Source organism: Anarhichas minor, unplaced genomic scaffold (genome assembly GCF_050575085.1).
Source record: "Anarhichas minor isolate MPS153535 unplaced genomic scaffold, ASM5057508v1 ptg000067l, whole genome shotgun sequence".
Taxonomy (NCBI): Eukaryota; Metazoa; Chordata; class Actinopteri; order Perciformes; family Anarhichadidae; genus Anarhichas; species Anarhichas minor.
The window spans coordinates 1083141-1096092 of NW_027466513.1; the positions used below are offsets into that span (position 1 = coordinate 1083141).

General features: G+C 40.5%; 1 protein-coding gene across 1 annotated transcript; it reads left to right on the forward strand.

Annotated features, from left to right (window-relative positions):
* The first annotated feature begins 1778 nt into the window (after window positions 1-1778).
* Window positions 1779-12248, forward strand: LOC142934309 (lactadherin-like). Its single transcript, XM_076078842.1, has 10 exons — window positions 1779-1887; window positions 4371-4496; window positions 4583-4714; window positions 8387-8500; window positions 8788-8969; window positions 9057-9212; window positions 9321-9465; window positions 10200-10402; window positions 10501-10656; window positions 11319-12248. The coding sequence occupies exons 1-10, from the start codon at window positions 1812-1814 to the stop codon at window positions 11460-11462; spliced, it is 1434 nt and encodes a 477-aa protein (XP_075934957.1). The 5' UTR covers window positions 1779-1811; the 3' UTR covers window positions 11463-12248.
* Window positions 12249-12952: the final 704 nt, after the last annotated feature.

The window sequence follows — 12952 nt, forward strand, 5'->3', positions numbered from 1 at the left end:
CGGACGGTGACGTAGCATTAGAGCTCATTTTTCCACGCCCCCTTTATCTGTGAAACAATACGATGTCATTTTTCACATAATTTGTGATGTTTATTTTGGTCATAGAATATCCTTTTCAATACTATGTTTCCTTTATTTATGATAGTGTTCCAGAGAGTCACATATATTATAAAAAACTAATAATTTCCTGAAAGTGACAGGCACGTGAGCAAAAAACCTGTTACATAATATTCAGCTACACTGATCTCCATTTACTGGCATGCACCAGCAGTACTGTTATAATTGATTGGCTTTTCTGATACGTTTTGGATGTGATTCCTATATCAACAAATACAAAATATGTTCAATTTACAACTTTAGGAGCATACACATCCACAACAAGGCATGTAGTTTACATTTGCAAGAGCTTGTTACTTATAGCATGTACAGTTCACTGCTGTATACGTATATATTTAATTAATCACAGATTTGAAGTGACCAATGAGTCTTAAGTCACTCTAACTAGTAGTAAGAGGACAAACTCGAGAAGATGTGATTATTGTTGCAAGTACAACATAATATCCACGTGATGGCGACAGAGTTTAACAGATTTATTTATGAAGCTCTTAACCCCAGTAATGTATAAACAGTCAAATAAAGTTTATTTATGCTAGGTTCCCTGTGAAAGCAGAACAATAATGCCATGTCTAAAGTAAAGTAAACTATTCTTTTGACAATTTTACGTTTACTTTCAACCTTCATAAACACTTAAATGCGAGAGGAAACAAGATGAACCATGATTCTGTAGCTTCATTGTCATGTAATCACTGGCGGGACAGTTATGGCCTTTGTAATTAAATGTTTGGCCAATTATCCAGAGTTAATGAATAGTAACCTAATGTGTGGTCTCTCCCAAATTGGACGTTGAGAGTTTAGGACCTCACAAATAAATCCTGTAAATGAAACATCGCAATCATTTGATGTGACAGTGCAGGTGACCTGACAGGTGTGTCAATATAGGGGGTAGTGTTGCCTTCAAATGTTCATCATAAAAACAGGTTATTTAAAAACACAATCGTTTAACCATGATGACAACTAATTTGGTAGTTTGATAGATTGCAGTGACTTAAATTTTAGATCACCAGGTAGCAGAGCTTATTCTTGTTTTAACGTACTCTTATTTGTTTGTTTGTTTCTTTACTATATCTTATTGTACATTTTAATATTTCCTATTTTTTAAATTTATGTCTTATACTATTGCACTGTGTTTATTACTATGCACCAATCACCAAGCCATAATGTGTAACGTACTTGGCAATAAACCGTTTTCTGATTTATATGAAGGAGATGGAATTAGGTGAATGCAGCCTGTAGCTAATTAGGTTTTCCTTATAAATGAAAAAGGCTTTATAAAAGTAAACAAATAAATATGAAATAAATACAAAGCAATAAAAGAAAAAAAACAATACTTTGGCTTAATTGAATAGGCATCTTTTGTTCCAAGTTATAAGAATGACCGAAAATACAAGGCACCTCTAAATTAAAGAGCAACAATATAGAATTGCCCAATAAACTACCATGGATGGATATAGAAGGAAACGTTACTGTCTCGATCTGTTTACAGCCGAGCTCTCCGCCCATTGAACGTCACATGTCCTTAACTTGGGTATTATCGAAAAATCCCAGCTGCCTCATTCATCCCCTTCGTACTTCCTTTATATCCCCGTCGGAATTCCGATATTTCCGACAGTCCTTTAAGGCAGCATTACTTAGACGTTTAGTGCTGCGAACAAACAATCGTGCGGAACAAAACAAAGTAAGAGTAAACAACCATGAAACGTCCCGGAAATGTATTAACAGCTACGTTTACAACATTTACTCTTCTGCTTTGCCTGTGTTCAGTCAGAGGTAAGTCTTTTTTAAGCCATCGACACAAATCTGTTTAATCGCATTCATTCAGAGCTCTTGCTGTCCGTCTATGTTGCTTTCTTGTGTAGAATCTCATAGGTTTCTACTTCTAACACCAGACTTTGTTTTCCACTGGAGAACTTTGGCACAGAACTATGACAGGCCTACCTAATATTGTTTTCCATGCCATTGTGTATGTATCCCATTAAGGTAGTTCACCCTTCTGTTACTTTTACTGACTCTTGAGGATCTAGTTTTGTTTTTTCCTACTGGGTGTCAATGTCTCTTGGTGATGGGAAAAGTGGGGGCTTTTGTCTTTCCTCAGTAAACAACCACTGGATGCCAAATGTCTTTCATTTTATTGCTTTTTTTATGTAACAATTACAATTTTCTCTTTTTTATCATTTCCCATCCCCAAATGACCCATGAAATGCATTCAGTCATGAAAATATGCAGTTTTTCCAGAACACAGTAAATATTTAATGTGTATAAATCCTTCATCCCAACGTGCCATCGTATTATTGTCACGGTGGAATGAGTGATGAAATGTGAGACTCTGTTATTACATGTGAGGCTCCTCTATTACAAAGTACTATTTTACACAGTGATTATAACATAAGAGGCAGGTTTGTAAAATAGATGTTACGTGCTGTAGTGAAATGTAATTATTTCCTGCAAACAAAAGATTTGTACACATTTTATTTGAGCTTACATTTGAATGTATTGTTGTCCCCGGTTGCATCTTTCTGGTCACACAAAGAGATGGCGTGGAGAGGAAAATACCACCATTATGTGCTCTTCCCTGGAGCCGACACAAACCAGCTGTCCACCCACCTGACTTTAGTTCATCCTGGAAATGTGCCGCCAACCAGCAGCACTTAAAATGCTGCCAAATATGGACACTTTGACTGTCGTTGCTGCGGCTGCTGTTCTTCTTCTGATGATGTTTGTGTACATTCAGGGCCTATTTGGCTTTGCTCCTTACCCACCTGTCAGTCAGGTGTGCTGCGTGTCCCGAGCCACTCTCGAGCTGCTGCACTGCTCGTTACACAACATAATCCTGCAAGCTCTTAATCCTGCACACGGACACGTTCTGTTGTCAGGGTTGGCTGCATAAAAACGTGTTATTTGTTTACAGCTTTTTCTATTAACATCAGTCCGTTACCAAATATTAATTTCAGTATCTTTGCAATAAATACTAGCTGTTCTCAAAAAGACACCATTCCTTAAATATAGAGCAAAAAAAGACAAACAAATAACATTCCAACATTTATTCATGGGGCAATTTTTTAGGACTTCTCTTCCCACATTAAACTCCATGATAAACAATTTTACTAAACTACATTAAACTGAACAACTCACTTTTCTTTTGTTATTTAAATTGTTTCCTCTGGTCAATTAGATTGTCTGCCAAGTTCTTAGAGGTTTGACAACAACAGTTAGAGAACGGTGACAAAAATCATGTCCACCGACTCAATATTGTGATTCTAGGCCTCATTGTTAGAGGCTGCACTCTCCAGCATTCACACATTGTCTACAAAAAAGTTCCACCCTTGTTGCTCAGAGCTTGAAGGACTGACGTGGCATCGGTAGTGACTCGACTGGTTGGTTTGAAAAAAAAATAAAACCACAAAGTTAAGGCTTTGTAAATTTGACAGCTTCAGTGTGACTCATAAATCTGTGCCCTGCCGCTCCCACTGGAGGTCTATACCATCATTTTCCTAATCCAGCCAGGATCTGTGACTCAGCACTTTAGGCCGAAGCTGCAGCACCACTGCTGTTACAAAGGCCAGACACTCCAGCAACAAAGAAACACAGTAGATCAGATTCTGACTATTAGAACCTAGTGTATTCTGAGCACTGAGAAGGTCAGACAATGCCACAAATACATCCCAAACTCGGCATGTTATGTTACCATTATCACTTTAAATATTAAAGGGGCAGTCAACCAATGTTACACATCACGTTCCCTTTTCTCGTCACAGGGACTGCTATTGTGAGAACCCTGGTGATGCCACCAGGGTTATTGTGGCTTGGGGGGGTTTGAAAGGCGTGGCCTATAGTACTTGGGACTTAACATTAGGATATCTCAGGCTCTGTTGTTTCTTAAATCTATCTCTTCCTAAGTCTCCCGACTTTATGAAAGTGCAATATTAAATTGCCGGAGGGCACCTTTTTAAACAAATTTCATGAATGATTTGGTAATGGTACTCTTTGTTTTTTCCTTCTCAATCGTCTATATTTTCTTCTAATTAACAAAGTAAATCAATTCATTTGACCAGAATGACTTGTGACAACCTCCAGAGAATTAGTGGGAGCTTGTTCTGCTCATCTGTGGCTTGAATCTAAGTGATAGCATAACAAGATCAGGAGGCTAAATGTTTCCACATTCACAGGCCAGCAATTGATGCAAAACAACATGTGTTGTAGCTGCACTGCTGTACTGTCTGTTTTATAACTCCCTGTTTCTCTCATTTCCTCAGGTGACTACTGTGAGGTGAATGTTTGCCATAACGGAGGAACATGTGTGACAGGGATAGGAGAGGATCCGTTCATCTGCATCTGTACGGATGGCTTCGGGGGAGACAGCTGCAACCTGACAGAGATCGGTACGGCAAAGTGGAATCTCTTAGAGGGAAAAGCTCGGTTACATCAGACGCTTTAAACCAATTTGTCTTCCTTCCTTCTTTCTCAGGACCCTGCAGTCTGAACCCCTGCAAGAACGATGGGTCGTGCAAGATCATCACTCCAACCAGACGAGGAGACGTTTTCAACGAGTACGTCTGCAAGTGCCAGCCCGGCTTCGAGGGAGTGCACTGCCAGATCAGTGAGTTCCTTGTGGATGTGATTCATGAGTCTGAGTTGCCTCTCTTGCCCTGTGGATTTAAATGTTTACATTCACCATAAATTGTTTTAAATTTGTACTGTCAGTTGTCAGTTTTCTTCGAGATATTTTGCTATCTATTCAATTAATTTGGAAAGCTTTTATTTCAATATTAAGTGCTGACATGCAAGCAAATGAGAGTGAGTGAGAGAGAATGTAAAGCCACATTTTTGTCCGACAGGCAGAGTAATAGAAATAGCAGAGTGGGCTCCACTTTCAGCAGACTTCTCTATGAACACATGAGCATTTTCCATCCTGTCACATCATCAGCGGTGAAAGAGGTGTGTAGTCCGCTCAGCATTTCCATGAAAGAGCCTCATTCAGCGGGTTCTGCGGTCATTCTGTTCGGCTAATTACTTTAAGACCACTCCAAGTCTCTTAGCATGCAGACGCCCTCCACGTAGGTTCAACACTGCAACTGTTTGTGCTCAAGCTTGACCAAATCAGATGAAGAAGAATTTGATAAAAGTGAATCCTATCATATCCTCTTAATGTAATGACTTGGAATTATTGCTGAATTTTAGGTTTATCAGTGGAAGAATGACTTGAAATAATTAGAAAAGGAAGGAAATAGAGGATTATTTTCTCCGGGGCGTGAAACTGATTATCAAAATCTTCTGGAGTGAAAGAAGTGTTTCTGAATTGAAACAACTATAAGCTTTGTGTGAACGACTGCTGAAAGAAAAAAGTTATAGGGATGAAAAAGATCAAATATAAGTAGCTTGCATGACTTTAATTCTTGCTATTACTGAAGAGGCCTTTTTTTGTGAATGAACAGCTCTCCCTCTGGAGCCCACAGCCTGACCACCAATTGTAGTCTTCCTGCAGTGTGGTTGTCTACTCCCTAACATTTTCTCATTTTGATTCAGTCAGACGTCACAGGCTGGACTGTTGGAATGAGGTTTAAACTGTCCCATATATTACGTACAGTAAATGCACAGACATACAGTCATACTTGGCACGAATGTCCCGTCAACAAAACATGTGAAAAATAATCCCAGCTGAAATCAGTGAGGCTATTTCAAGGCCCTTCTCGTGGTAGGATCACCTGTTTCTCAGTGTTATCTGCTGTGTTGTGCCAGTCTGGTCACAGCCATACAGGCATGTGTTTCTAAGTTGTGACCAATCCTCTTAGTGGTAACGGGAAAAATAATTAAACTGACCTGTGTGGCATTACGTCAACCTGTCACGTGCTTAAGTTCTGAAGTCTGGTAAAGTTAGTGCCTGGTAATGAGGACCAGGTGTGTGTGTGGACGGGAAGCTAACAGTTTTTGACTTAATGTAGTGACTTTAACAAATATCCATTTTAAAGCCACTGGGGGCGAACGGGAGAACTTTTCACTGTCCAATGCGCTGTCTTTCTTTCGATCCGTTGATCCATTTATTCAAATGCATATTGACACCTTAACAGCATACCACAGGTTACTTGACAGGATAATATAAGACCTTGAAACTTCTAAATGACATGCCGGTTGACACGCCAGCTGACACGTTGACACGGTCAAAAACTGTTAGCTTCCCGTCCACACACACACACCTGGTCCTCATTACCAGGCACTTACATATGCACTTTTTAGGTTAATGTGCCACCCACTGTTCAATGTCAGAACTGCATGTGTACACACCCCATGTTTCCCTCAAAGACATAAGAAAACAACAAAACCACATTATGGCTCCAACACACCGGCCCCTAATTGTTAATGGCAGGAGGGCATAAACAATTCAATAGATATTTATATAATGGAGCCAATAAATCCATAATAAAATGAATAAACAAAAACAAACAAAAACCCAAAATTCCCCTAAGGGTAAGAAGTCACTAATAACTTTATGTTTCAGCTTCTTGCAGAAGCCAAAGTTTGGTCACTGGCCTGTCCATCGTGCTAGTTTTGGTTTGCACTCGTGCAGATCTCACCAGTCCTTTCCAGTCAGGATAGGTCCCGAGAACTCTTCCTTTATGACTGCTTTGATCTTGTTCACATTTTTGTTTACTGTATGAAGTTGTGTATTCTGAATGTCTCCAAAGATTGGGTCAGACACTATTTTGACTTCACGCTCGATGAATATGACAATATCATTGAACTTTGCCCTGCGATTGAGGTTTTCCGGTAGCTCACATGCAGAGACTCTTGGTTCTTCTGGCCTTTGACTCATTTCCAGTAGAGTTTTTCTAGAGGGGAAATAAGACTGGACAAGTTACATTTAACTTCACATTTTCCTGTGGGATCTTGTTTTGTAGTTTGTACCGAATGTTAAACAGATCTTGGCTCATAATCAGCAGATTGAGACGTTTTCTTCTGTGTCAAAGGGTAATCCAGGTTGATTGTTGTCTGTGCAATACGAAAATGAACTGCTAGTAGCCAAAGCAGCAGGACTTTAAATGATAGAGATGCACCAGAATGAAAACAAAAAGGCTACCGGCTAAAAACACAGTTAAATACTTCAATAAATTCAACGTAGGATAACTTTAGTGCATTGGTAACATTCATTGCAGGATAATGCTGACTTATGTTCCAGATGTGGTATTTTAACCACATGATCGGACATCGTTCAGGGCACTGCGAGGCTCGATAGAAGACAGGAAACTGAAGTTAGGCGTTGTCTCAAAAGGGAGCTTAACTTCGATTTCCTGTCAAGGGAGCTTGTCAGATTTTAGTCAATAACTCTCATTATTTTTTCTTCTGTATCTCCTCCCATTACATGTACACAAAATAATACAGTATGGCCTGTATTTGGTCAGTATCTATATTTTCATCACCAACTACATGTTCCGGTGGAACCCAGATTTTTGTATAGAAAAAAGTATTATATTGCTTGGTCTTATGTCTGAATAGTCTCTCTCACAAATTGGTTTAGCATCCCCTGGGAAAGATATTAGGCCCTTTTATCACGATCATAACACTGATCTAGATAAACCACGTAGACATGCTGGTCCAGCGTGCCACCTAGTGGAGACTAGAAAGCATTACCTGTACAGTGTTCAAATAGGATACAGGAAGTGACCACAGACTTGCGTTGTTGGAGGAAAACAAGGCGTTTGTCTGTGAAGCAAGATCGAGACAAAGCTGGGAAACCGTGTATATGACATTCATTGACTAATTTTATCAGCAGAAATACAAAATATATTCTAAAGAGACGTTTGTCCGGCTGTCAGAGCTGTTATTATTATTATTATTATTATTATTATACATAAACACATAAACATAAACAGTTTGTGGGCTAACTGATGATGAACAGATATAACCTCCTAAAATCTCCTGTGTAAGTTCACATTCATCGAGTCATTGCACAGAATTACAATTATCAACCGTGACCTTTCACCTTTAACTGGCTGAGCCCTTTAAGCTGGTTGCCAAGAGGGTCCCGCCTCCTCAGTGCTGCCCCCGGGCGCATTTCTGTCATCGTGAACAATTTAAGAGAAACTACTTATGTTGGAGACACAGTTAGGCTATTGTGGCCCTCCACCTGCCTCCACCTCCCTCCGTTCTCTGTCTAAGGTTTGTGGAGCAGGTGTGCACCACATCTCTTAACAATCATCTTTTTTGTGAGTCCTGACGGAAGTTAGTTTGAGGAGATGAAAATAATGCAGAGAGTTGCTGACTTTTATTTTTTCAGATGTGAACGACTGTGCCAACCAGCCCTGTAAGAATAGAGGGATATGTCGAGATCTCGATGGCGACTACACGTGCCAATGCCCCTCACCGTATGTTGGAAAGCAGTGCCAGCTAAGTACGTTCACCAACTACCTACTTTTTCAAAAGGTGTAAATGAAATCTAAGAATTAGTATTTTACTATTACTACTAGTGGTTAGTCAAGCACAAGTAAGTTATTTTAAGTGGAAAACTTTGAAAATACACAATAAAGAGCCTAACGTTTTTTTAACACCACAATTAAAGTTTCAGTGGACACAAAAATGTTGATTTAAACTATAGAGAGGTAAAAAAAAATGTCGAAACTCACAAACAGGAGAAAGTGTAGTAACTTGCTTGCTAATATTGAAATGGCTGTGTCCCAGGTTGCATTTCTCTGCTGGGGATGGAGGGAGGAGCGATCGTGGAGTCCCAGATTTCAGCTTCCTCTTTGCACTACGGCATTCTGGGTCTTCAGCGCTGGGGCCCGGAGTTGGCCCGACTCAACAACCAGGGCATCGTCAATGCCTGGACGTCAGCAGCCCACGACAGGAACCCCTGGATCGAGGTGGGAGAACCCGAGCACTTTAAAACCATGAGGCTGACGACCGAGAGCTGGGACGCTGACTAACACTTGTTCACTTGTTGACAACAGATTAATATGCAGAAGAAGATGCGTCTGACGGGCATCATCAGTCAGGGTGCCAGTCGCATGGGCACGTCTGAGTACATCAAGGCCTTCAAGGTGGCGAGCAGCTTCGATGGAAACGCTTATATCACTTACAGAGAGGACGGCCAACGGAGGGACAAGGTTAGAGGACCTCCCTTGTATTTAACACAAGTTACTTACGATGTTTACCAGCAGAAAGCTTCTCTTTCTTCCGATACTTGCCTAATTTCCTGTGTCCGTGGGCTGCAGGTTTTTATTGGCAACACAGATAACGACAGCACCAAGACCAACCTTTTTGACCCTCCTATCGTGGCCCAGTACATCCGCATCATCCCTGTGGTTTGCCGCAGGGCCTGCACGCTGCGCATGGAGCTGGTGGGCTGTGAACTCAATGGTAAACACACAGAAAACACCCGGTTACAATTTACTTATTGATGATTAATTATCTTATTATTATTATTATGACACATTTGATGTTATTGAAAAGGAACAGACAAACTACAGTAAGTTCAAGTTGAGGCAAGTTAAAGCCTCTTTTCATTTTGAACATTTGTTTTTCAAAAATATAATATTCCTTGAAGCCGTCTCTTTTGTTTAACTTTCCCTCTGTCTATTGTTTTGGTGTGTTTATTTCTTCTTGCTGGGGTTACACTGAAAAGCAAACTTGACATTCGAAGACTTTATTTTAGCTACATAACGTGGCCTCCATCCAGCCGTGGTTAGATAGAATAGGAATAGTATAAACAGTATTCTGTGTGTAGACCTCACTGTGCAACAGTTAAAGCAGCAATTCCAAGCACACACACGCACAGAGCGAGGGAAAAAAAACACACCTCCATCTTTTTGTCCTTCTTTGAGCATGACACATTTACACAGAAACATGGTGGATGTTTACACACACTTTACACACATTAGTGCATGCATTCTTCTGCTCTGTATGCCTCTTCTTGGTCAGTCTTTGGTGTAAAAATTATTTGAATCAATCACATTCTTCTGAATATTTCTTCAGATGGATGAAAGTTGAATTTAATTTATTCGGGTGAATTCTGTTTTTTCTCTTTCCTCTTTCTCTTTCTGTCGCTCTGGGTTTCCCCATCCTCCCTCTTTCCGCCTGCTTTTGATTCACAGTTTATTCAAACACGGCAGGTTGCTCAGAGCCTCTGGGAATGAAGTCTCGCCTCGTCTCGGATGGGCAGCTTTCGGCCTCCAGCTCTTTCCGCACGTGGGGCATTGATACCTTCACGTGGCTCCCTCAGTTTGCCCGACTGGATAAGCAGGGGAAGACAAACGCCTGGTCTCCTACACACAACAACCGCTCAGAGTGGATCCAGGTGAGGGGGGGGGGGGGGAAATGTCACTACTGGTAAAAGTGTCCTTCAAAGCCAGCAGGTGTTTCAGAGTATCATTGTCTCCTTTGTTCCTTCGCCAGGTCGATCTAGAGAAGACAAAACGACTCACAGGCATCATCACTCAGGGGGCCAAGGACTTTGGGGTGGTGCAGTTTGTGACACTGTTTAAAGTTGCCTACAGCAACGATGGAGAGTCATGGAGTATGGTGAAGCAGGAAAACACCAGCAATGATAAGGTCAGACATACTGTATGTATATGTATGTACGTCTTCATAAATGAGTCTCATTTCAATGCAGAGCCTCTTTTCTGATGCATTTTTTTGCATAAAAAGTAACACGTAAAGTTTGTAAAAAGAAGTCAAACATGTCCGCTGCCCTTTCTGTTCTCTCTTTCCCTTCATGATTGATGAGATGTATTTTATGTCTCTTGCTGGAGAAGTGGAGCCATGGCTTCTCTCTCTGAGAGAACTAGGACATTTTTAGCTACAATAGCTGGACCCAGAAGATCCAATAAAACTGTAGCTTTGATGTTTTTACTGAGCGGAGAGCCGCAGCAGGCTCGTGGCATAATGATGCTGCCCGGGGGCTTCGTCTGAAAAGCTCTTAACGTCTGGGTGGGGCTGGAAAGATCTGGGTCGTAAGGTTGTCAGAAGGCAGCGCAGCTCAGTTTGATGAACAGCCCCTGATGGTCTGGTCAGTAAGACATTCAACGGATGTATTTACCAAACGTGTACATTGCAGGATGCCCACTTCCTTCCTCATCACCTGTTTCTTCTTACAACAGAATTGTTGCTCTTTGTGAACTGAACAAACGTAGACAGAACATGCTTTATACAATAACTTCTGCTCAATAGTTGATTGTTTTTACTTTAACCATAACCTTAACATTTATTCGCAGCTTTTCCAAGGCAACATTGACAACAACACCCACAAGAAGAATCTATTCGAGCCTCCGTTCTACGCCCGGTACGTCCGCGTCGTCCCCTGGGAGTGGCACGAGCGCATCACTCTGCGCATGGAGCTGCTGGGCTGCGATGATTAGAAACTCATCTAACAGTGCTCCATCCTCATCCGGTCGCTCCATCTCCTCAAAGCACAGCAGAGGAATAAAGCTCCCGTTGGCTGCTGGGACTCTGACACTTGTAGCACTTTCTAACTTTAATGTTTAATGTTAATAACATTGTTTTGACATTGCTCACAGAGAGTCCTGTACGAAGTAATACGTTGAATTTTAATAGCTTTGGATAAACACTAAATTTGCTCTTAGTTCATATTATTTACTCCTGATTTCAGGTTCTTGTAAGTCGGTAGACGTGATAGTAGTGCTCTTCACCTCTTCCAGTTGTACTCAAAGCTAAATTGCCAGTTTTAACCAGTTAGCCAACCCCACCTTTTTGTTTTAACAGTCTGCGGAGGACAGTGACTCGAGCACGAATGACGCAGGGCCTGTGCAATAATATTTTGGCATTTCCAACAATCCTGGAAGAGGTTATGTCCAAGAGTAGAAAATGTAATCTTTCAAATTTGAACTGCAGCCCACTGATCTGTCAATCAAGTGATGGAGCTTTCGTGTTTTCTTTACATATTTCAGCAGATTTTTCCACTTCATACTTACAAATAGTTTCATTGCATTTAAATCATTTTTACAACAAATGTGAAATATGTAGAAAGACATGTAGAAAATAAACATTGTTTTACATTCTTTTTTTATTATTATTATTCATTGTTGATCTTGAACTGCGATCATTTAATAAATATTTTTTAAAAGGAATTGTTTTTTGCTGTCAAAGTATGACTTTGTATTTAATTTGAAGCTCTCAGAACAGAATTAAACTCAAACATTTCCAATACGAACCTGCTGCATCCTGCTTTCTTCACACACTGTCCCAACCACGATAGATATGTTGGGATTCTTCTCCACGCTGGACTACCGGGTTTTGGCCTGCTGTTAACAAGAGTAATTACACCCTGTTAGGCGCTCAATTCCCTGCTAAACTCACAGTCCTGGTATGTTTGGCCCCTGGCAACAGCTTTCATCTCTATGAAATGAATACAGTGGAGGACGAAGCATCTCTAACACATCTGTCCTCACTGTTGGTGTCTATGCCTTACTGCATATATGTGTATTTCTTGCATGTATTGCACATTTTCCTATAAAAGATCACAGAGCCTCCGGGAGTAAAAAAATAGCTACCAGCCTCTGCAACAAACATCTGCTTTCAGAGAGTTTGGGAGTTTTCACCCAAGATATTCCTCCACAAACATGAGCTTAAATCTTATGGTTGGCCCTACTGTAAGAAAAATAGTGATTCTGTAACTTGGGTTTGTGGGAGTAAAACAACTCATCTGTACTTTAAGATGGTTATTAATTCACCCAGTGCACTTAAACTGCCTTGCAGTATAAAATGTTATCACATTTGATAAAATCATATTTATTCTATACTCTAAAGTAGATTTAGCAGTCTGAATGGTTATAGGATAAATAACATGGTGTTTAGTTTGAGATTCAACTGGATACACGTTTTTCGGTAA